The sequence below is a fragment of the Mustela erminea genome, chromosome 6, assembly GCF_009829155.1.
Source record: "Mustela erminea isolate mMusErm1 chromosome 6, mMusErm1.Pri, whole genome shotgun sequence".
Lineage (NCBI taxonomy): Eukaryota > Metazoa > Chordata > Mammalia > Carnivora > Mustelidae > Mustela > Mustela erminea.
In genome coordinates this window covers 45,708,095-45,729,882 of record NC_045619.1, presented here as the reverse complement: position 1 = coordinate 45,729,882, position 21,788 = coordinate 45,708,095, and the positions used below count along the sequence as shown (strand labels likewise).

The following is a 21,788-nucleotide window of genomic DNA, read 5'->3' as shown; positions in this document are numbered from 1 at the left end:
GTTTGTTTTAAGATGAGCATGGAGCCCAACAGCGGGCTCAATCTCACCACCCTGAGATCATAATCTGAGCCCAAATCAAGAGTTCCATGCTTAACCAAATGAGTCACCCAAGCACCCACAAATGGGTTTAGTTTGTAGCAAGCTCACAGATGATAACTATTTTCTTTCTATTGCTAATTAGTCTTAGTAGATGGAAAATGCTTTGATAGTTCTATTTAAGGAAGTCCCACATGTTCAAGAGGATTTCTCAAACCTCAGTACTTTATAGGTTTAGCTTTATTTGTTTACTTGTTGTAATTAATAAATGTTAGTTGGGCATTACATTCCAAGGTCTAGATTTTTAAAAAGTGACAGACACAGTTCTAGCCCCCAAAGAAGAGCATATCAGATTACAGTGTTATCCTCCTCCAATCCGTTTTTCAAATTATAGGCAGAGTAATTTTCTTTAAAAGTTAAATCTGATTGTGCCCGCCCCTTAATTAAAACTCTTCATTTGCTGAAAGGCCCTTTCATTATTGGTCCCTGTCTTCCTTGCCAGTCTCATTTAGAGCTCTCTTCCTCTCTGCATTCTTATCACAGTTTGAGTTGCTCAACCTTCAATGCTCCTTCCTATGTCAAGACTGTTGGACATACTGTTCTCTTTTCTTGCAAACCTGTCCTCCCTTCCGGCCTAGGTTACTCCTAACCAAAGGCAACAATCTCTGGAACAGCTTCCCTGGCATGCAAAACCAGTTGGGTCCCAATACAGCTCTGCAAAATACTCTGAACTGCTTTATCAAGATAAAAGCATTCATCGTGTAAATGACTGTCTTCCCCTGCTAAAATGCAAGCTCTTTTTTTTTTTTTAAAGATTTTATTTTTTAGCACTCTTTACACCAAACATGGGGCTTGAACCCACAATCCCAAGATTAAGATTTGCATTCTCTACCAACTGAGCCAGCCAGGTGCTCCTAAAGTGTAAGCTCTTGATGACGGGGACATTGTAGGTTGTTCAGTATCGTGCCTGGCACGTGGTGGGCACTTTCAAACATTAGTTGAATGAATGAATGAACTACCAGGTTTGAAGTGGAAAGGGAGTCTGATGAAAAATAATATGTTTGCTTGACTGACACCAGATTTCTAGTTGTAAAATTTCAGAAACACCACTAGGTTTTTGGGAAGAGTGTATTTCGTAAAAGGAGAGGCAGATCAAGAAATCTAAACAATCATTGGGGCGCCTGGGTGGCTCAGCGGGTTAAGTCGCTGCCTTCGGCTCAGGTCATGATCTCAGAGTTCTGGGATCGAGTCCCGCATCGCGCTCTCTGCTCAGCGGGGAGCCTGCTTCCCTCTCTCTCTCCCTCTCTGCCAGCCTCTCTGCCTACCTGTGATCTCTCTCTGTCAAATAAATAAATAAAATCTTTAAAAAAAAATCCTCTTTAAGAAATCTAAACAATCGGGGCGCCTGGGTGGCTCAGTGGGTTAAGCCACTGCCTTCGGCTCAGGTCATGATCTCAGGGTCCTGGGATCCAGTCCCGCATCGGGCTCTCTGCTCAGCAGGGAGCCTGCTGCCTCCTCTCTCTGCCTGCCTCTCTGCCTACTTGTGATCTCTCTCTGTCAAATAAATAAATAAAATCTTTAAAAAAAAAAAAAAAAGAAAAAAAAAGAAATCTAAACAATCATCAGATAAACCAGGTCTTTCAAGGTGGAATCAACAAGGAACATCAGAAGCTTCACGGAAGAGAGAAAAACAGGGTAGCTAAGACGTAGTGACTTAAGGTGTACTATTCTTTCATTCATTCAACGCCTATTCCGTGCTTGGAACTTGGGACTTAGAAATTCAAAGGCGGGCAAGTCTTACACAGTTCTTGTCCTTAAACCTTAAACCTATAGCGTACTAAGAGACTGTATTCGGTCTAGTAACTTCCGTGAGGTGCTGCTAAGGAAGGTCTGTAAGCCAGCGTCATGAAATACTTCACTTGAGGGTAGGGGAAGAGAGGGAGGGACAAAGAGAAGATGGACGCGTGGTCAGGCAAGCCTTTCTGGTTCAAGCTGAGAACTGAAAGATGAGGAGGAAGCCTGGCGGTCTGGGGAACTGAAGGAAGTTCAAGAGTTAGGATTTGGGATCTCACAGAAAACGTCCAGAGACCGAAGTGCACCCTGGCAGGTTTGCCTTACAGCGACCCCGCGCTGTGAGAGGTCATTAGCCTGGTGAACACTCCCTGGGCAAGCACGTAACGTTCTGCCCTTCCACATTCCAGCAGAACTGGGTTTACCTCAAATTATCCATTTCTTAATCGCGCAGGCTTCCACCAACTGCAGAGCGGCGGTGCCCCGCAGACGGCCAGGGTCTGCCGGAGACTGCGCGGAGGCACTCACTCACTGCCAACTCCACCCCGGGAAGAGGCCCCAGAAGCCCCACCCACGTCCAGGCACGTTCTCCTAGGCCGAGTCCCAGGGGCCGCCCGCGACCGCGGCGATCACGTGACCCGAAGTGTGACGTAGGAGGAAGGAGACGCCATTAGAGGGAGGCGGAGAGGGAGCGCTCTTCGCCTTTCCTCCGGTGTTTGACGTGGTGGCGGGGGCCCTTCATTCTCGGACTTTCCTCTGCCCTCTCAGGCTTCGCCCCGAGGCGGGAGTAGAGACAGCGGCTGGGGTTGGCGGGTCGGAGCGGAGGGGCCTGCGCCGGCCGCGGTTGTGAAGGCGCTGCGGCGGCTGTGGGGTGCTCGGCGCAGCTCTAGGGCTCGGGCGGCCGGGAAACGGGATGGCTGCGGCCGGCAGCGGCGGCGGGGCGGCGGCGGCGGGTAGAGCCTACTCATTCAAGGTGGTACTGCTGGGGGAAGGCTGCGTGGGAAAGACGTCGCTGGTGCTGCGCTACTGCGAGAACAAGTTCAACGACAAGCACATCACCACTCTGCAGGTGCGGGCCCCAGGGAGTGGAAGGTGGAGCCTTGGGGCCCCTACCCCTTCGGGGCTGTGAGGACTTCGCTGCCATGGCCCGCTGGATCTCGGCTTACAGATCTCAGGCCTGTCACCTCCGTCTTCGAATTGCCTTTCTGAATTCGCCCTAGGGAAACGCGGGGTCGGGCATCCTGTAGACAGACATTAGGACAGGCTTTGGGGAAGGGAGTGGAAGGTCCCTCAAAAGTCCCCCGTGTGGCTGCGCATATCGTGGAGTCCCCCATATCGCTTGGCTAATCTTCGCTTTTGATTCACTTCCGCTTGGGCCCTAGGTGCCTTCACCCTACCGTCACCGGCTGTCAGCCCTTTTTTCTTTCTGTCGGAATTAGGAACTTAGCTGCGGATTTGATTTTGCGAACTAGGTGATTTGTAACTTCAGCGCTTACTGATGACTAAGTGTTTACGCAAGTTCCATTTTGTCCTGTCTTCAAGTAACATGCTGATTGGCAAAGCAGTCATTTGTGGAGGATTTTTTGAAATGACCGCTTGCCGGTTATGGGTTACACATTCTCATTGCTGCCTGCGTGAGTCTGACTTATGGGGCAGTTATTCTGTGAAGTCGGTCGATCCACATGCACATGGAAACGTCATGTGACTACTAGCCAACAGTTGGTCCCCAAACTAACAGTTTAGTTGCTGCTGCTACTTGCTTTCTTTGGTTGTAGTGTAGGGCCGGCTTTCTTCTGAAGTTATCTTATGGTTAGCTGGGAAAGTGTTAAAGTGTAGTCATTGATTGGGAGTGAAAGCAGCCCTTTTAGGCAGGTCTAGTCTCCTCCGTCTCCCAAAGAAATCAGTTTGCACGTGTTAGAAGAAAAATATCCAGCTAATCTGACTTCATCGATTTAGTTAGAGGTAGTAAAGTCGAATGGACTTTTGAGCCTGACTGTCGAGGTTTCTATCCATCTCCATCTTTTTAACTAGCTGCGTGATCTTAATTAACCTGTCTGTGCCTAGGTTTTCTTTATCTATAGAAATGTCCATAATGATAGTTTCTAGCTCATAGGTTTGTCAGGACAAGTATACATAAAATCACTTAGGACCTGGTCTATTGGAAGCTCTCCATCTTTATTACTGGTCCAAATTGCACAATAGATCTTACTGACAATTTAATAGAATGCATAATCTCCTTTAATTGTTGTGACATTTGATATTTGATGCTATTATTAAACTACTGAGTCTAGAATTCACAGAGATGCTCTGATTCCATGTTCTATTTTTATTCCTGTTTTTACTTCTCTTATATAAAGCATAATACCTGAAAAAATGAATATGAGGAAACTCCTTTTTTTTTTTTTTTACATCCTTGAACAAGAACACTTACAATTTTAGTAGTTGTTATTGTTGAGTGTTGCTAGTGAAATCAAGGAAATTTGTAGGGTAAATACCTATGATTATTTGGAACTTAGAAATTCATTTAGGTAAAGTATAGCTAACATTTAGTAAGTTCTTACTGTGCTGAACATTTTTTCTTCTGTCATTTAATTTTTATAACAGCCTATGAGGTCAGTAGTTTTATTAGCCCTATTTTGTAGGCAGGGAAACAGGCTTGGTTAAGTTGAGTAATTTGCTGGCAGTCGTATTGCCACAAGGTCTTGCATGGTGCCCAAGCTGAAATTTGAATGCAGATCTGACTTAATATTTTGAGCAAGTAAACCACACTGCCTCTGGATATTGGTAAACCACCCCTTTAGTAGTTACATTTGTGCTAGAGATCTAAGATAAAAGAGAAAATCATTGTAATTGTGCTTCCTTCTTTAAGATAATTTAGTCCTACAACCTGAAAATTACACCTTCATTATACATTTCAAAGACATCACTGAAGCTAAAAGCAGGCTAAAGATTTTTAAATATTAGAAACTATTGCAGCCTACACTGGAGAGGATGAAGTTATGGTAGATTTTCGTTATCAAAAACAGCAGTCCTGATTTTAATATTTACATGATTGTCATCACAAACTATCTGGTTTATATTACAGAATTGAGGATTTTGTTGCATACCTCTATATGGAAGCATTGTATTTACTTTTTCTTATATATCAGTTTATCTCATGTTAATTTTTTTAGAGAACTGTGACCCATAAAACAACCTGGTATGCTTTTAATTTCCAAATGAAGAGGAGATGATGGATCAGATCAGAAGACATGAAGAGTCCCTCTTTTTTTGTCAACAAAATTACCTCTTACCTATCTTTGTAACATACTTTATGATTTGCAAAGTATATTCTCTTGCAATCTTGTTTCAAAGATTTATAATACTGAGAGGAACCTAAAGTAGTTTATGGTTCACTCTTTCAGTCTTTTTTGTTTAATTCAGTCAAGTGATTGTCCACTTTTGTCTCATCTCCTCTTAGAGGTAGGTGAACTGGTCTAGAAAGTAGAAAACTCACAATGTCCTGATATGGCCCACTTCATTTTGGAGATTTTTAATTTCCAGTAAATTTTTCTGTGTATAAAGCCAAAATTTGTTCCCTTTTAGTTTCCAGTCCGAGTTCTGTCCTCTGAATCTTGGTCACACAGGACATCCCTTCTGGTAGTTGAAGATCCCTATCACACCCCTTGATTTTGTCTATTGGGAAACAGCTCTGGTTCTCCTAAAGGAATCTCCTCTGACATCATTTTAAATCATTTCACTGTTTTTTTTTGAAGATTTTATTTATTTACTTGATAGATCACAAGTAGGCAGAGAGCCAGGCAGACAGAGAGAAAGGAGGAAGCAGGCTCCCTGCCGAGCAGAGAGCCTGATGTGGGGCTCCATCCCAGGACTCTTGGGATCATGACCCGAGCCGAAGGCAGAGGCTTTAACCCACTGAGCCACCCAGGTGCCCCCATTTCACTATTTTGATATCTTTTCTAGACATTTACTATTTCATCATTGTCCTCTTTCCTTAAAATGGGGTTCTTTGAGCTGTGGAAATGATGACAAGTGTGGTTTGAACTGAGCAAAGGACAGGCTATCACCTTCCCTATTGAGAATCCTTTTACAACACTGAAATAGGAAAGTTTCTATGGGCTTGTTACATTGTAACATTGACAGCTGTTACATTGATTAATACTGGGCTTGCTGTCTTAGTCTTGCCCCCCCCCCACCCCGCCCAAAGGCATTCCATCCCTCAGATTCTTTTTTCTCTGATTTTATGGTTAAGTTTTTTTGTCCCTAATATATTTGACCCATTAAAATTGGCTTTGATAGATTTCCTCCAGTGGTTAAAGCCTGTTGATGTCCTTTTAAGTTTGATTTTGTAATTCAAGAAATGTGACCTTGATTGGGTTCTGGGCATGCAAAGAAGAAGAAGGTATGTTCTTTAATATCCAGATGAGCTACTCATTTTAACTTTTCACCTGAAAATTTGCTAAGAATGTCTTCATTGTTCTCATCAGGCATTAATAAAGACTGAATAAGGGAGACAGTGGGCCAAGTACAAAGCTCTGCAGCAGGTCTCATTATTGTCTAGCGATGCATGACCCGAAGTGTATTTTTCTTTAGATGTGCAGAATCTTAGCATGGGGCTTTTTCAGACTATGCACGGGCCATAGTCTGTCTTCTTGAGTGAGAAACAGTGGAGTGTTATACATATTAATGATAATGAAATCAGAAAACAGCTTAAAATTGACTGCTATGGGCTACTAAATAGTGGACACAAAGCCTTTAATGAAAATGGTTATTCCAGCCTTATAAACCTAGCTTTTTTGCCCTAGCTACATCAGTCTTGCCCACAGGGGATATCATGAGATGTTTTGTCAGATTCTTGCAGAAGACAAGATAAACTGTGTTTCTGCAATAGGAGGCATACGATGTGGTAAAAAAAAGACAGGACTTTGAAGTTAGACTTGGTTTTGCATTTTGGCTCCTACTTCATAGCCATCATGATCTTGGCAGGTTATTCTAATGTTTGTAAGTTGGCTCTTGATCTATAAAATGAGAGGATTTTATTTACAGGATTTTTTTTTAAGGATTTTATTTGACAGGCAGAGAGGCAGGTGGAGAGAGAGAGGAGGAAGCAGACTTCCTGCTAAGCAGAGAGCCTGACATGGGGCTCGATCCCAGGATCCTAGGATCATGACCTGAGCTGAAGGCAGAGGCTTTAACCCACTGAGCCACCCAGGCGCCCCCAGGATTTTTTTTTTTAAAGATTTTATTTTTAAGTAATCTGTACACCTGGCATGAGGCTCAGACTTAAAACCCCAGGGATCAAGAATCGCATGCTTATTGAATGAACCAGTGAGGTACCCCTTTACTTACTGGATTTTTATATTGGTTAAATAGAGAACCGGCATAGGTAAATCTCCTATCACAGTGCCTGGCACGTTTGTTTACCAAATGATTACTGTTGAAGGAATAGATGGTGCTTAGTCTGCATTGGTTTCCTTCATGTTAACTCTGTCAAAAAGGTAATGGGATTAATTTCACATGAATTATTTTGAGAACCCATGCTGTCTCTAAAGGATCACTACATTTTAGAATTGCTTATAATTTTATATATAATTATACATATATATGTAAATGTATTATTTGTATACAAGTATATATAAATGTATTACTACTGAACATATACATATATATGTGTTTATTATCCATTTTTGGGTTTTGACTGGGATTGACATTACAGGAAATTATGTGACATTGGCCATGCTTTGGTGTTTCAGTACTGCTCCCTTTTCTCAGAGCTTCTCCTCGGTTACTAATAATTATGAAGTTATCTTGTAGGTGAGCTAAGAACTCAAGATGTTTTACCTATCGCAGGAAACTTGATCTTCTGTAGAGTCCCCATGCTTTCTTACGTGATTACCTAAGCCATTAAATTCAATGATTGTTTATTTCATACCTCTTAAACACCAAACATTATGATAGTTGGGGAATATAAAGATGAGTAAGGTACTTTAACCATCAGTTGAAATGTTTTTGCCATTTCGATTGTAACCACTTTTTATCTGTGGCATGTCTCTTTATGTCTGTGCTCTTGAGTGATCATTTCATTTTCTTTAGGTGTATGCCATTTTTCCCCCTTACATGAAAGTATTCTAAGATCATGCACTCTAATTTAAGTGCTTTCTATCATTTTCCACTAGTCTCTTATATAAAAAGTAATGTTTATAATCAGAACCTCAGTCATTTTCCCTTTTTGAATTCTGGCTGGAGTTCCACCTATCGGCCTTCTGTAGTCTGGGGTAGGTAGCTGTCATTTGATTAGCAAAGCCGTGCTTTAAGATTGGCTGGACAGATAGTATCCTGATAGTTTGGCAAATGAGGAAATTAAGATTGTGTTAAATTTCCAAGGTCCCACAAATAGTAATGGTTTACCATTTTTTCTTAAGCTAAGTCTACTGCCCCCCACCTCCACCCCAATGTACCTTAACCTTCTGAGCAGCACTTGGCATTCAGGGTCTAGCAGTTGCTTTTTTATACCTGTCATCTTAGTCTCTGGTCTAGAAATCTTGGTTTCCTTATTTGTAAGATTAGTGTTTTGAATGTCTGGAATATCTTCCAAATAGTTCTGGAAGTCATATCAGTGTTGAACAGTCAATTCATTCACTTCATCTTTATAAAATACACTTTATAAAAATACATCTTTAGAGGATATGTGCTATGGTGAGTGCTGTGAAGTGTGTAAACCTGGCAATTCACATACCTGTACCCCAGGGGATAAAAATACATAGTTTATAAAAAAATAAAAAATAAAAAATATATATATATCTTTATAAAATCTCCACACCTCCCCCCTTCTTGGTATGTTTCTAGATACATGTGTGCTGTGGAAGGGTGGGTAATTTTTTTTTTTTTTAAGAAAAGAGGTTTTCTGAATTGTTTTAAATTTCTTATATATAAGTATTCCATGTCTGATTGCCATTGTCTTCTTTGGGTTTTGAGCTACTCCTCTGAAATAACTTTTTGGCTCTTATTTTCAAAGTATTGAACTCTAACCTGATTATAATCCTTGTACTTTATGGAAACTAAGGACAAGAAATGTTGAAGTATTCAAGCACTCAGTTTTCTTTCCTTTTTTTATTGAAATATATTTGACATACAACATTGTGTAAATTTAAGGTATATAATATGTAAATTTGTTACATTTGTATATTGGGACATGATTGCCACTATAGCAATCCAGTTTAGTTTAGACTAATTTATAAATTACCTGATTCCTTTTATGTGTTAATAAAGTAGTAATAGATACTTTAAATACTTAAGTCTGAAACAATGTTAGTGATTATAGAAAAAATAATGTCAGTGTTCAGTTTTTATGTATACACCCAGACACTTATTAATGAAAGTCTGTTGAACTTAAAAGATACTAGATAAAAACAGAAAAGTCTTTGTCTACAACTCATTTACTTTGCTGCTTTAGGTATATTGCTTTGCCAGTGGTTAGCAAGTGCAGCAAGTGGATCTGGCTAATAGCAACAACAAATACGACAAAATTGATTAAACAAGTTATGAAAAGACTTTCATTTGGCAGATATATTTTTTCTTATTATTTCCTATATTCTTTTTCTCAATAGAGATTTTTAAATAGTTACCACTATGCTTTTAGGTAAGACGTTGGGTAACTACGCATCTTGTGCAGATAACAGATGTTGGCCTCAGCTAATGAGATTATTGATTTGTTAATACCTCTAAAGTTTGGAAGATGAAGTCATTGGAATTATAAGTACTGGCCTGTAACTTAGGGTTTAGGGGAATAAGGTGGGAGATCTGCCATTGCCCTACCCTGAGAATATATTTTTGGGAGTTGAGTTGGTTTCCAGGAACACCTAGTGTCCATGTGGACGAATGCCATGTTAAGAATGTGTTCTAGAACAAAAAGCTTTGTGCAGTGGAAAAAGCACTGTGGAGTCAGACAGTCTTCTACCCCCTGCAACACCTGAGTTGTCTGACCTTGAGTGAGTCTCTGTATATCTTTAAATCTCAGGTTCACAATTGTAAAACAGGACTAGTTAGCTACTTCACAGGGTTGTTAAAAAGATTAAAAGAGAAAGTCTAGCACAGTGTTTGGCACACAGGATGTACTATTTTTTTTCTTCCTATATTTCTAGAACCTTTTAAATTGATACTGTAATGCTGCTTTCCCCTCCCCTTTCTAGACTGGGAATTCTTTTTTTTTTTTTTTTTTCCCCCAGCATAACAGTATTCATTGTTTTTGTACCACACCCAGTGCTCCATGCAGTCCGTGCCCTCTATAATACCCACCACCTGGTACCCCGACCTCCCACCCCCTGCCCCTTCAAAACCCTCAGATTGTTTTTCAGAGTCCATATAGACTGGGAATTCTTCACTGAGAGTTGCCAGGGATTTATAAATCCCTGGGGTAAGTGTGTGGAATTGTTTTTGGTATGTGCATATGAGCAGTTTTCTTGCGAGTAAATCAGTTCATGGCTCTCATTAGATTCTCAAAAGAAGTCAATGTCCTCCTTCTCACTCTCACATAACAATTAAGAGCCCCTGTCTCAGGTTTAGTATAACTATAAGTGATATCTTGGTAGTCTATCCAAATTAAGTATGCCTGATAGAGGTGGTTAAAAAAGATAAGATGAATGCCAGCCTTTTGGTCGTTTACTCCTATCTTGATTTTACATAAAATCTTTCAGCTTTATTCTTACATATAATTGTATTTGTTTTTAAGACATATTTGTTCTTTTTTTTTTTAAGATTTTATTTATTTGACAGATCACAAGCAGGCGAGGGGGCAGGGGGAAGCAGGCTCCCTGCTGAGCAGAGAGCCCGATGTGGGGCTTGATCTCAGGACCCTGAGATCATGACCTGAGCTGAAGGCAGAGGCTTAACCCGTTGAGCCACCCAGGTGCCCCAAAACATATTTGTTCTTTAAGAAAATACCTGTAACATATTAAAGACATAGAATATATATAAAATGGGACAGTTTATATTACACCAGGAATCTTTCCATATCACGGGACTTAAGTATTTCATTATGAAGGAGAAAAAAAAAGATTTAGCAGGGATCCTTGTATAATATATCAAATATTTGAATTAAAATAATTTTGGCTTATAAGGAAACTTTTAGTACATCCCTTGCATAAATTGAGTTTTACCTGCACGGATTATCCCAGGCACATTGTAAATACCTATATCTACAGTAACAATATTTGTGTGTCAGCACTGGCTCCTCCTCCTTTTTCCATGAGAAAAGTATTATTTCAGATCTCAGTGTGGAAGATACCATAGCGTAGTAGTTATGAGTCGTGTCTGGAGCCAGACTGCTTGGATTTCAGATCCCACTGTGTAACCTACTATGTGACTATAGGCAAGATAGCCTTCCTGTGTCTAGGTTTGCACATCTTTAATATTTGGACAGTTGTTTCTTAGTGTACTGTGACAATTTAATGAGTTAATATTGGAAAGCTTTTTAGAATACTGCCCATTTCATTGTAAGCATGGTGAACATGTTAAATAAAAATATGCAATCTACTTGACAGAAGACTTATATTCATGAAAAGAAAACTTAGGATGTAAGCAAGGCAGTATATGCTGTTTGTTAAAGATTGGGTTCCCTGTCATTCTTCAGGATAGAGCAAGTCAGTGTGGGTTGTATGGGTGGTACGAGAAATCTTTTAAAAATTCGAGGAGGAAGAGTATGGGTCATGAACTGAACTTGGACAGATGGGATTCAAAGAGAGAAAAGAGAATACATCCAAATTAGAGGGAGATTTTATGAACAAGTAGAATTTGAGGTATGTGTATAAACCATATAAGTTGGAGAGTAAGTGGAGAGATTCTGGAAGCTATCATAGGAAGAGAGTTGTGGACAATTGTTTAGGTCCTTGAATACAAAGGTAGCATTTAGAGATTTTTGCTTGTAGATGAGGGTTCCCTAACTTATAAATGAGAAGCTTGTGAATGATGTAAAAAGTGCTCAGCGTGGTACTTGATGGAAGGTAAGCATTCAGTAACTGTTAACTAGTATAGTAACAGTAGTTGAAATCAAAGTAGAGAGTTTAATTATATGAATGGGCTATATTTGTGTACCTTTTCAAAATTGCCTATTAAGGGACACTTAGGTTATTTCTTTTTTCTTTATAATCAACACTGATGAGCGTCTCTCCATAAGATTGTGTATCTGTGGTTCAATAGGGGAGACTTAACACCGTTTCTTAAACTCACACAGGAAGGTGGTGGTAAGTTTCCAAGGTGATGGTAAAAAAGGATATGATGGAGCTTTATCAGCTCTAGTTCATTCCTCTCTACTGAGAACTCCCCACAAATCTCATAGCAAAAAGATTATTTAGATATTAGCTACCAGCAGAAATGTAGTTCAAGCACTCTTGTCAAAAATGATACTTTACTAGAATCTTTCAGTGAGTTATGGTAAGATTTTTTTTTTCCTTAATCATGGAGGCTTTAGAAAGATAATTTGGCATGTTGACTACAGTGTGTGTGAGGTGAGACCAAAGGTGGTATAATAATATGAGATTGATCATCTGAGAACTCCAGAGGAAGTGTGAAGACAAGGAATGTGGAATGTCAGGGGAGGAAGAATATTCAATGATGATATTTGTAAGATTCTAAACCTTGGTGACTTGGAGAATGTTATCAAAATACTAAAGTTGGAATGGAAGGCCAATTTTGGAAGGAAGGTCAGTTTAATTTTAAATATATTTGAGAGAAAAGAGACATCTAAGTTGACCTACCTATTAAATATTTGGATAGGACTCAGATTTTGAGTTTCTTTATATAGCATTGATATCGAAACCATGAAAATGGTTGAATTCAAGTAGATTATACAACTAATAAGTAGCAAAGCTGAGATTCAAATCCAAAGTTCTGGTTCAAAGTTCATACTCTTTTTTTTTTTTTTTAAGTTTATTTATTTATTTGATAGAGACATAGTGATAGAGAGAACACAAGCAGGGGGAGTGGGAGAGGGAGAAGCACCTTTCCCACCGAACTGGGAGCCCAATGTGAGGCTTGATCCCAAGACCCTGGGATCATGATCTGAGCCGAAGGCAGAGGCTTAACAACTGATCCACCCAGGCGCCCCAAGAGAGAAAGAGTCTTAAGCAATCTCCACGCCTAGTGTGGAGTTCAAAGCCTCTTCACAACCCTGAGATCATGACCTGAGCTGAAATCAGGAATCGGATGCCCAACAGAGTGAGCCACCCAGGGACCCCTCAAAGTTCCTTTTCTTAGCTCCTGTGCTATAATGAGTGGGAGAAGTCCTTTGTTCACATTTACTGTCAAAACATGTATTTGGTCTTCTCATTTTCCAAGTTTTCTTTTATTATTATGCTTTTTTATTTTTTAAATTTATTTTATTTTTATTTTGTTATTTTATACCCTTTTCTATGTAATCTGTTTCATTTAATGAAATATCTTTAGTGTAGTTTGGGTTTTGAAGGAAAGCATTCCTGGATTTGATCTCAGCTCTGCCACTTAGTTAAGTACTAAATTCATTCGCTTTTTCTTAATTCTAAATTTCCTTGTGTTTATACGCAGAAAGTCTTTCCTGAGATCTAGACTCCTTCTCCTTCAGTAATAATTCACCATTCTAGCTTTTTATCTGTTTTACTGTACTTCTCTCTATTTTCTTTTATATAGATACACCTAACTGTGACTGTCTCTGCATAGCTTTGGTCTTGGCTCTTTATTCCTTTTTTTAACTATGTCAGATGACTCTGGATTCTGATTGTATTTCATTTTCAGTTACTCTGGATTCTCTTTTTTTCTATGTTTGTGGCCTTGGTTCAGGTCCTTTTTGTTTTTCTCTCCAATTTTTTTTTTTTTAAAGATTTTATTTATTTATTTGGCAGATAGAGATCACAAGTAGGCAGAGAGGCAGGCAGAGAGAGAGGAGGAAGCAGGCTCCCCGCTGAGCAGAGAGCCTGATTCGGGGCTTGACATGACCGGAGCTGAAAACAGCGGCTTCCCACTGAGCCACCCAGGCACCCCTCTCCAATTTTATAATGGCCTTCTGTCTCCAGGTCTAGTCCTGTCCTTTCCCGTCTAACTTCCCTTCGTGTCCCAGAGTCATTCTCTTAAAATGTAGATCTTATACTTGCCCACTGCTTTAAAATCCTTCAGTGATTCTCCATCATCAACAGTATTCTTCTCCTTCTTTTTTTTTTTTTTTAAAGATTTTATTTGTTTATTTGACAGAGAGAGACACAGCGAGAGAGGGAACACAAGCCTAGGGAGGGGGAGAGGGAGAAGCAGACTTCCCATTGAGCAGGGAGCCTGATGCAGGCTCTATCCCAGGAACCTGGGATCATGACCTGAGCTGAAGTTTAACAACTGAAGCACCCAGGCGCCCCAACAGTATTACTCTTCTTAACACTTATTTCTTAGGATGAATTGGGCATTTCTCTAGTAAAAAAGAGGTCAAATAAGTTTAGGAAATGGTTGTATAGATGCAGTTAGCTTTTCTTTTGCCAGAATCTTACTGTGTTGTGTATTATGAATGTACAAAGGGAATACAGAGGAATATGCTGCATTTCCCAAATCTGACTATAGTATATACATTTATACATTTAAAAAAAATACATGTGTCTTGGAACAGGTTTTATTAAAACCCTCAAAGTAAAGTCCATACATCTAGACATGGAACCCTAGCACTTTTTTTATTTGAATAGCATTTGCCTATCTTTGTAGTCTCATCTCCGGCATTGACCTTACTAACTTGTTGGGAGTTCTCCCTGGAGAGGGAGTTACATGTTTGAGGCTTCAGTGCCTTCTCCCATCTGTTGGAAAAGCCCCTATTACTCCTAAAGGAGAGATTATCACCTTCATTTTGAAACTTTTTTTGACTCATCCAGGGCGGCTTTACACTTCCTTTCTTAGCACTCTCTTTAGAGTATACTTGGCAAGACCCTCCCATTTTAACAATTGTTACATGATATTGTACTTTTATTTACATGTTTATTTCTACTATAGACTATAAACTCCCTCAAGGCTAGACCATTTCCTTTCATTTCTGTAACATTGGTACCTGGGATAATTATTAGATATAAGTTAAGTAATTGAGTTATAAAATAATTACAGGAATATTTCAAATAATACTGGTATTCATACCATTAAGTAAACTACCAGTAAATATATCTTTTCTCTCATTTAGAAATCTCTTAGCTCTTTCTATAATGAGTGTGTAGGGTGACATCAAATTAAATGCTCTAAGAAAAATTTTTATGGGGAAAATCTGAGAAAATAATTAAAATTTAAAAAAAAATCTTTTTATTTGTTTCTATTTTAAGTCATCTCCATGCCCAACAGGGGGCTCAAATTCATGGCCCTAAGATCAAAAGTCTCATGCTCTATCAACTGAGCCAGGCAGGGGCCATGTTTTTCTTTCTGTTTTTTATAACTTGTGTTCATAAAACAAAACACCATTTTTTTAGATTAGAATATAAATAATGTTCTGTCTTCAGTGAATGTTTGGTCATTAATAAGAACTCAGTGATTACTTTTTCTCCCAGATAACTTGAGTTTCATATTGAGATTATTCTTTCATCTATAGTTCTTAGAATAAGAAACATTATATTATATGAAATATTGTTTAATGTATATCTTTTTTCTTAGGCATCATTCTTAACGAAGAAGTTAAATATTGGTGGGAAAAGAGTAAACCTTGCTATATGGGTAAGTTAACCTTTTCAGTTGAGTGAGTGAAGGCTTCTTGCTATTCTTTATACTCTAATAACTAATGGGCTCAAGGAATAGGAGTTCAAATTTCTGGATTATTTTTTAAGTTTAGCTAAAACTTTTTTTTTTAAGGATTTTATTTATTTATTTATTTGACAAATACAGATCACAAATAGGCAGAGAGGAAAGCAGAGAGAGGGAGAGGAGAAAGCAGGCTCCTTGCTGAGCAGAGAGCCCGATGTGGGGCTCGATCCCAGGACCCTGGAATCATGACCCGAGCCGAAGGCAGAGGCTTTAACCCACTGAGCCACCCAGGCGCCCCCAAAACTGTTATTAAATAAACACTTTTTTCTAAAATCAGGCTAAGAATTACACAGTTGCTTACATGAATATTGCTTATTCCTAACCGTTGAGCTGGAAGAAGGGTAAACTCAGAGGGATCCCATGTCAGACAAAGAACAGGGTGGATGGACAGCCTGACTGGCATTTTTCCCCTCTGTGTTTCCTTGTTCCCACTTCCCAGAAGAATCGCTAGTACTGAGTAGGGCAAGGATAGTGCATCAGAGGACCTTTTGGCCAATTGTTCTGGTGTATGCTCTCTTTCCTTGTCTTCTCCCTCTATGCAGAACCTAAATTTAGGGCAAGGCCTATTCCTGGCTTAATAATGCCATTTTGGGCATTCTGATCCTCTGGCATTTAAACTGTTTTTTTGTTTAGTGGGGGTGGGAATTTTGCTTGGGAGGGAAGTAACTTTCATATAACAGTAAAACATTAAATATTGTTTGTAATTTCTAAAAAAATTTTTGTAACTTGTTTTTTTTTCTTTTAACAGTGTTTTGAGTTTATCTGTAACTTCATGTCCCATTTTCCAGTTAACCAGAAGTTTATAGTAGTTGCAATAGCAAATGTATTTTTTTCTTATGACCTAATAAGTGTTTGTTGCTTTATTTAGGATACAGCAGGTCAAGAGAGATTCCATGCATTGGGTCCAATTTACTACAGAGATTCAAATGGAGCTATTTTAGTTTATGATATAACAGATGAAGATTCCTTTCAGAAGGTATTCTGTTTACTTATGGGTAGATGACTTAAGTAGAATAACAACACTAATTTTTCAAGTCTCCATGCACATGCCTTTGTTTACTAATGTGACTAGCCTTGGTTTTAAAAGTAAAATAAAGTTGTGCATAAATGGTTACCACTCATATTTGTTAATGCAGTATTTAATTCATGTTTATATTTTAAATAATAGTTATTAATAAGTTTATTACATGGCTTTCTCAGATATTAGGAAAGGGAAATACTTTGAAATAACACTTTATAAAAATCCAGGGGCTTTTTTTCTCCCTATAAAGAAAAATCACATGTATTTCTTGATTTCATATACACTAGGCATGTGAATACTGCGTATGGCTGCATGGACTCCCCAATTGTAAAGAGGGAAAAGAAGAACTAAATCATGTTTAAGCTCTTTCTTCTCACTAAATGTCCTGAAGGATATAATATAAATTTTAAATGACAGTCTAATTAGTATTCATTTTAAACCTTCTTATTATTTTTCACCCCCCCCTTTTTTTTTAAGATTTTATTAATTTATTAGAGCATGAGCAAGGTGGGGGTACAGAATGAGAAGCAACTTGCTGCTGAGCACAGAGCCTGAAGCAGGCTCCATCCCAGGATCCCTGGATCATGACCTGAGCCTAAGCAGACTGAGCCACCCAGGCGCCTTTCACGCCGCTTTTAAATATCCACCCCAAATGTAGAATTTTTGAAGTTGTTCAGAACCAAACTAAGTTACCATTAAACTTACCTTTGAATTCTCATCACAGTCAGGATGGTGATTAATTACTTTAATTAATTAATTAATTAATTAATTACTTATTTCACCCTTCCTCTGAAAGCCCCTTATGGGATAAATTTGTCAAGGGTATGTAACTAAAAGGGGTAATTCTATGGAAGAAACTTTACTTGCATTGAAATTACAGGTTTGTTTCTATAGAAATTGCTTGCTTTTGTAGTTTTAGTTTTAGGTGTTTTTGTTTGTTTGTTTGTTTGTTTTTGTTTTTGTTTTCATTTGTTTTTCAGTATTCAACTGATGAAGCAACTATGCAAGTTAGTCCTTGGGTTACTACATGTGGAAAAATTTAGTCCAAGGAGTAGAAAAAGGGAATGATGAAGTAACTTGCAGGTTTAATGATACTTGCAAAATTTATTTGGGGGCTGCTGTTTGTTGTCTCTTCCTGCCTTTTGACATAGATGGAAATGGTCTGAGTGTTTTATTGATTAAGAGAAGGTTGAGTCTTTTAGGTTGAAAAGTGACCATTTCTCTCTTGCTTTGTAACAAACCCCCAAAACTTGGTGGCTTAAAACAATGTATTATTTCTCATGGTTTTGTGGGTTGACTGGGCAAGTTATGTGGTTTCATGGGAGTCACTCATGCAACTGCATTGAACTTCAAGTTTGGCGAGGCCAGGCCCATCTAGGAAGGCCTGTTCTCCTCCTGTGGCCTCTCACTCCATTTGGTGTCTCATCGTCTGATGCTCTCTCCACATGCTCCCTCATTATTCCATATTCTAGCCTAAGCTGTTTACATGACGACTGGATCCTAAGAGTACTTTCCAGGCCTTGTTAAGGCTTAAGTCTGGAACTGGCATAGCATTACTTCTGCACATTCTCTTGGTCAGAGCAAGTTGCAAGGCTAGCCCAGCTTCAGAGGGAAGGGAAATAGACTCTCTCTCTCTCTCTCTCTTTTTTTTTTTTTTTTTAAAGATTTTAATGATTTATTTGAGAGAGAGAGGTAGAGAGCACAGCAGGGGGAGCGGGAGAGGGAGAGGCAGGCTCCCTGCTGATCAGGGGACAAACCCCCCCCCCCCCCCCGCCCCACCAGACTCTAACTCTTGTTGAGAGGATTGGTAAAAAATCTGTAACCATCTCTAACTCATCACAGAATGTATGGGGTAATGAGTAGGATGCCTGCAGAAGGGGATCTATTTGCAGATGAATAACACATTTTTTAAAAAAGTTGGTTAGATTTGGTAGGTTATGATACTATCTATACAGAGAGTACAGTAATATGTAATTGGATTCTGGCATGTTTTCTTTCAAATGATGAGGATGTACGTTTTATAGCAAGTTGTCATATTTTTCTTATGTGACATCAACTAGGGATGGAAGTTGAGTGCTTCTCTAAAAACTTTCTACATGTGAATGAAACAAAAAGATGGGGCTGTACTGAGAAAACTATGGTTCAGTGCTCTGAGAAAGATAAGGTGGTGATATTGATTACTTTTCCTTATATAAAGCTTCGGGGTTTATTAAAGACAGTTTCTCTGCATTCCTGCAAAGAACAGGAATGTGAAATGGTTACATTTGTACTGTAGGACCAGATGTACACTAAGTGCTTACTTACCACCTATTTAATGTAACTTTTATAATTTAAAGATGTGTGTGCATTTTTTTAGGAAGATGTGTAGATTCTGTGTGACTTGATTACATGGAAATTAAATTCCATTACAAAAAAATGAAGGAGGTATTCAAGTTTGTTCTTATCCTATTTTATTGTAATCAGCATATTTTAAAATCAGGAGTTCAAATGATTAATTTACTTAACTTGAATGTACTCAACTATGCCTACTGCTGTGCTTCATAGTGAAGAATCTGTTACTGGAGTCATTGTATACCAGTGGTTCTCCACCAGAAGGGAGCAGTGTTCGGAGACGTCTTTGGTTATCACAGCTGGAGGGTGGTACTGATACCTAGTGGGTAGGAGGCTGGGGATGCTGCTCAATAGCATACATTACACAGGGCAGTCCCTCCCAGCAGCATTAATCTGGGCCAAAATACCAGTAGGGCTGAAGCTGAAAAAACCTGTTAGACACTAAAGGATGAAAATTTATTTTGGTACTCTTTTTAGTGCCCATATACATTTTCCCCCCCTTTAAGTGTGTGACACAGAAGCTTCTGTGCCCTCTAATTTGGAACCAGTTGGAATACAAAAAACTTTTAGTTTTAAGATGTTCTCAAGTCCAAAGTGACTCTACAAGCATCTGTTATCTGAGGCTGGAGTTTTGCTCTAGTTAATAGTTTTGTTTAGATCTGTGGAAGATTTATGAAAATTTATTTAGAAAAAAAAATTTATAATTAGAGGTGTTTCTGTCTATACCGCTATATAGATAGAGAATTGTTCCATTAGATGTTTGTATGTTTGTCAGTACAGTTTGTCAGTAACTGATCCTACAGGTAACTAAATATATGGGCTGTTAGACAAATTCTGAGGTATTTTGACAATGTGGAGTTTGGGGAGTTGTAATGATAGTTGTTGCAACAGGATTTGATATTTACTCTTTTGTATACACAGGTAAAAAACTGGGTCAAAGAATTACGGAAAATGTTGGGAAATGAAATCTGTTTATGTATAGTTGGTAAGCATCATTACTTTTTTTTTTAAGTCCTCTGTTTCCAAAAAAAAAAATAAATGTTCTGTTTCCTTAATGTTATATTAGAGAATAACGAGTAAGTAAATCTCATTTTTAAAGTTACCTGAGAAAGGAAGAAGAATGATATTTTAATATTTAATATTTTAGAATAATTTTTGGTTTGGAAGTGATCTTTCAGGAGATTCAGACTTCAGGGAAGACCTTGGGGAGCAAGTGGGAAACTAACCATGTAAACTTTAAACTCCCAGACTTGCTTCAGTTTGATCTTTAGTTTTTCATCATAAGATTTTCTTTAGAAAAAAAAGAGTTCAGGAACTATTTTTAAATAAAACTAAAACTAATGACTTAGGCTAGTATTCTTGTTTTATACATTTAACTATACACATTTTTGAATTAAGGACAAATTTGACTCTTGAGGATGAGCAAATCATGATACAAGGGTGAAAGAACTCTAGAACTCACTCTTGGACTTCTGGAATTTCTCTCTGGTTTCCTTTTTCTTTAGATTATTATTTCTGTGATATAAGAACTAATTATTGAGCAGTAGAGTATACTAGACACAATGCTTTGTTCTTAGTAGACAGTTTTTCATGTAATCCTCATAATTTGATGAGGGCTTTAATGAGAGGAAGCTCAGCCCTGGAGGTACTTGATAACTTGTACAATATCAAGCAGTTATCAGAGATGGGGTAGGAATTGAAGTCATTCTGATTCCCATGCTTTGTTATTAATCCTTATGATGAGTAGTTTCATGCTGTTTTCTGTCTTTCTGCATGACTTGGTAGAATAACAATGGCCTAGAAGAAATCAGGGTAGCTTTAGTGGAGGACCTAGAATGGAATGGTCAATGTGGGCACATTTGACTTTTAAGAATTATTTTTTTTAAACTAGAGTTTACATTTCTTCTGTTGTCTCACCATTAGATTGGCAAACTCTACAGTTGTAGATCAGGGTGTGTGCCTTGGGGAAGAGGCCAAGGAGATTATCTGGCCTACTTTGTAAGTTTAGTTGCTAGATGTTAAGTGAGATGGCAGGAGTATTTCAGAATGGAAAACTGGGGCCATATGGGAGTTTGGGCCAAAGCTGTAGCAGTCAGTGAGTTTGGCCTGGCTTTGTCTGTATCTGGGGATTAATAGGAATGAAAGTATTAATAGGAATAGGAAGTAGGTGAATGACTAAATATTTGATTATTTGGGATTCTGGTTATCTCTCAGAAGAGGGAAAGAAGTGACTAAATAAAAGTCAAAGAAAGCCCAAGAGTTTGTTACTTGACCCAGGTTACAAAGTAACATTTAAAGAAAATAGCTGGATAAATAAAGCTTATGAATAATTTGAACTGTATATTTTTTGTGTTCATATAAGAAGGTTAGAAATTTTGATGGTAGCTTACTGCCTCAAGTAAGGTCAGATAATCCTCATTTAGTATTATATAATGCTTATTAATGATTGGTATAGAGACTAAAAAGTTCTCATTTCTCTTGGCAAGGTGACATGGAATTTTAGTTGTAATTCATTGTTGAAAGAATTTTGAGAGTCCTTTTACCACAAAAGGAAAATTTCACAAAGTAACTTACAGGTCTCACCTGTGTTTCATTTTTATTCTAGCTGCCTTCCCCTCACCATTTTCCACCTCCAGACACTGTCTTGACATTTTACTGCATGAATTAGTTTTGTTTTGAATTATATATAAATGAAATTGTATAGTATGAACTCCTGAATCTGGGTTTTTTTCGGCTTTACCTTATGTTTGCAGGATTCCTCTATGTTTTTGTATATAGTTGTAGTTCATTTTATTCTCTTTGCTCTCTAATAGTTTATTCTATAAATATC

At 38.4% G+C, this 21,788-nt stretch overlaps 1 protein-coding gene across 2 annotated transcripts in view; it reads left to right on the top strand.

Moving 5' to 3' along the window:
* Positions 1–2,480: 2,480 nt before the first annotated feature.
* RAB21 (RAB21, member RAS oncogene family) overlaps positions 2,481–21,788 on the top strand; it is a 35,778-nt gene continuing 16,470 nt past the window's right edge. Inside the window, exons 1-4 of one of the 2 annotated variants that reach the window (XM_032347023.1) lie at positions 2,481–2,896; positions 15,460–15,519; positions 16,475–16,582; positions 19,880–19,943. In XM_032347023.1, the coding sequence (XP_032202914.1) occupies positions 2,741–2,896; positions 15,460–15,519; positions 16,475–16,582; positions 19,880–19,943 (388 nt within the window). In that variant the 5' untranslated portion in view covers positions 2,481–2,740. Of the gene's footprint in view, positions 2,897–12,386; positions 12,525–15,459; positions 15,520–16,474; positions 16,583–19,879; positions 19,944–21,788 lie in introns of those variants that run through there. The other variant, XM_032347024.1, reaches the window with a different exon arrangement.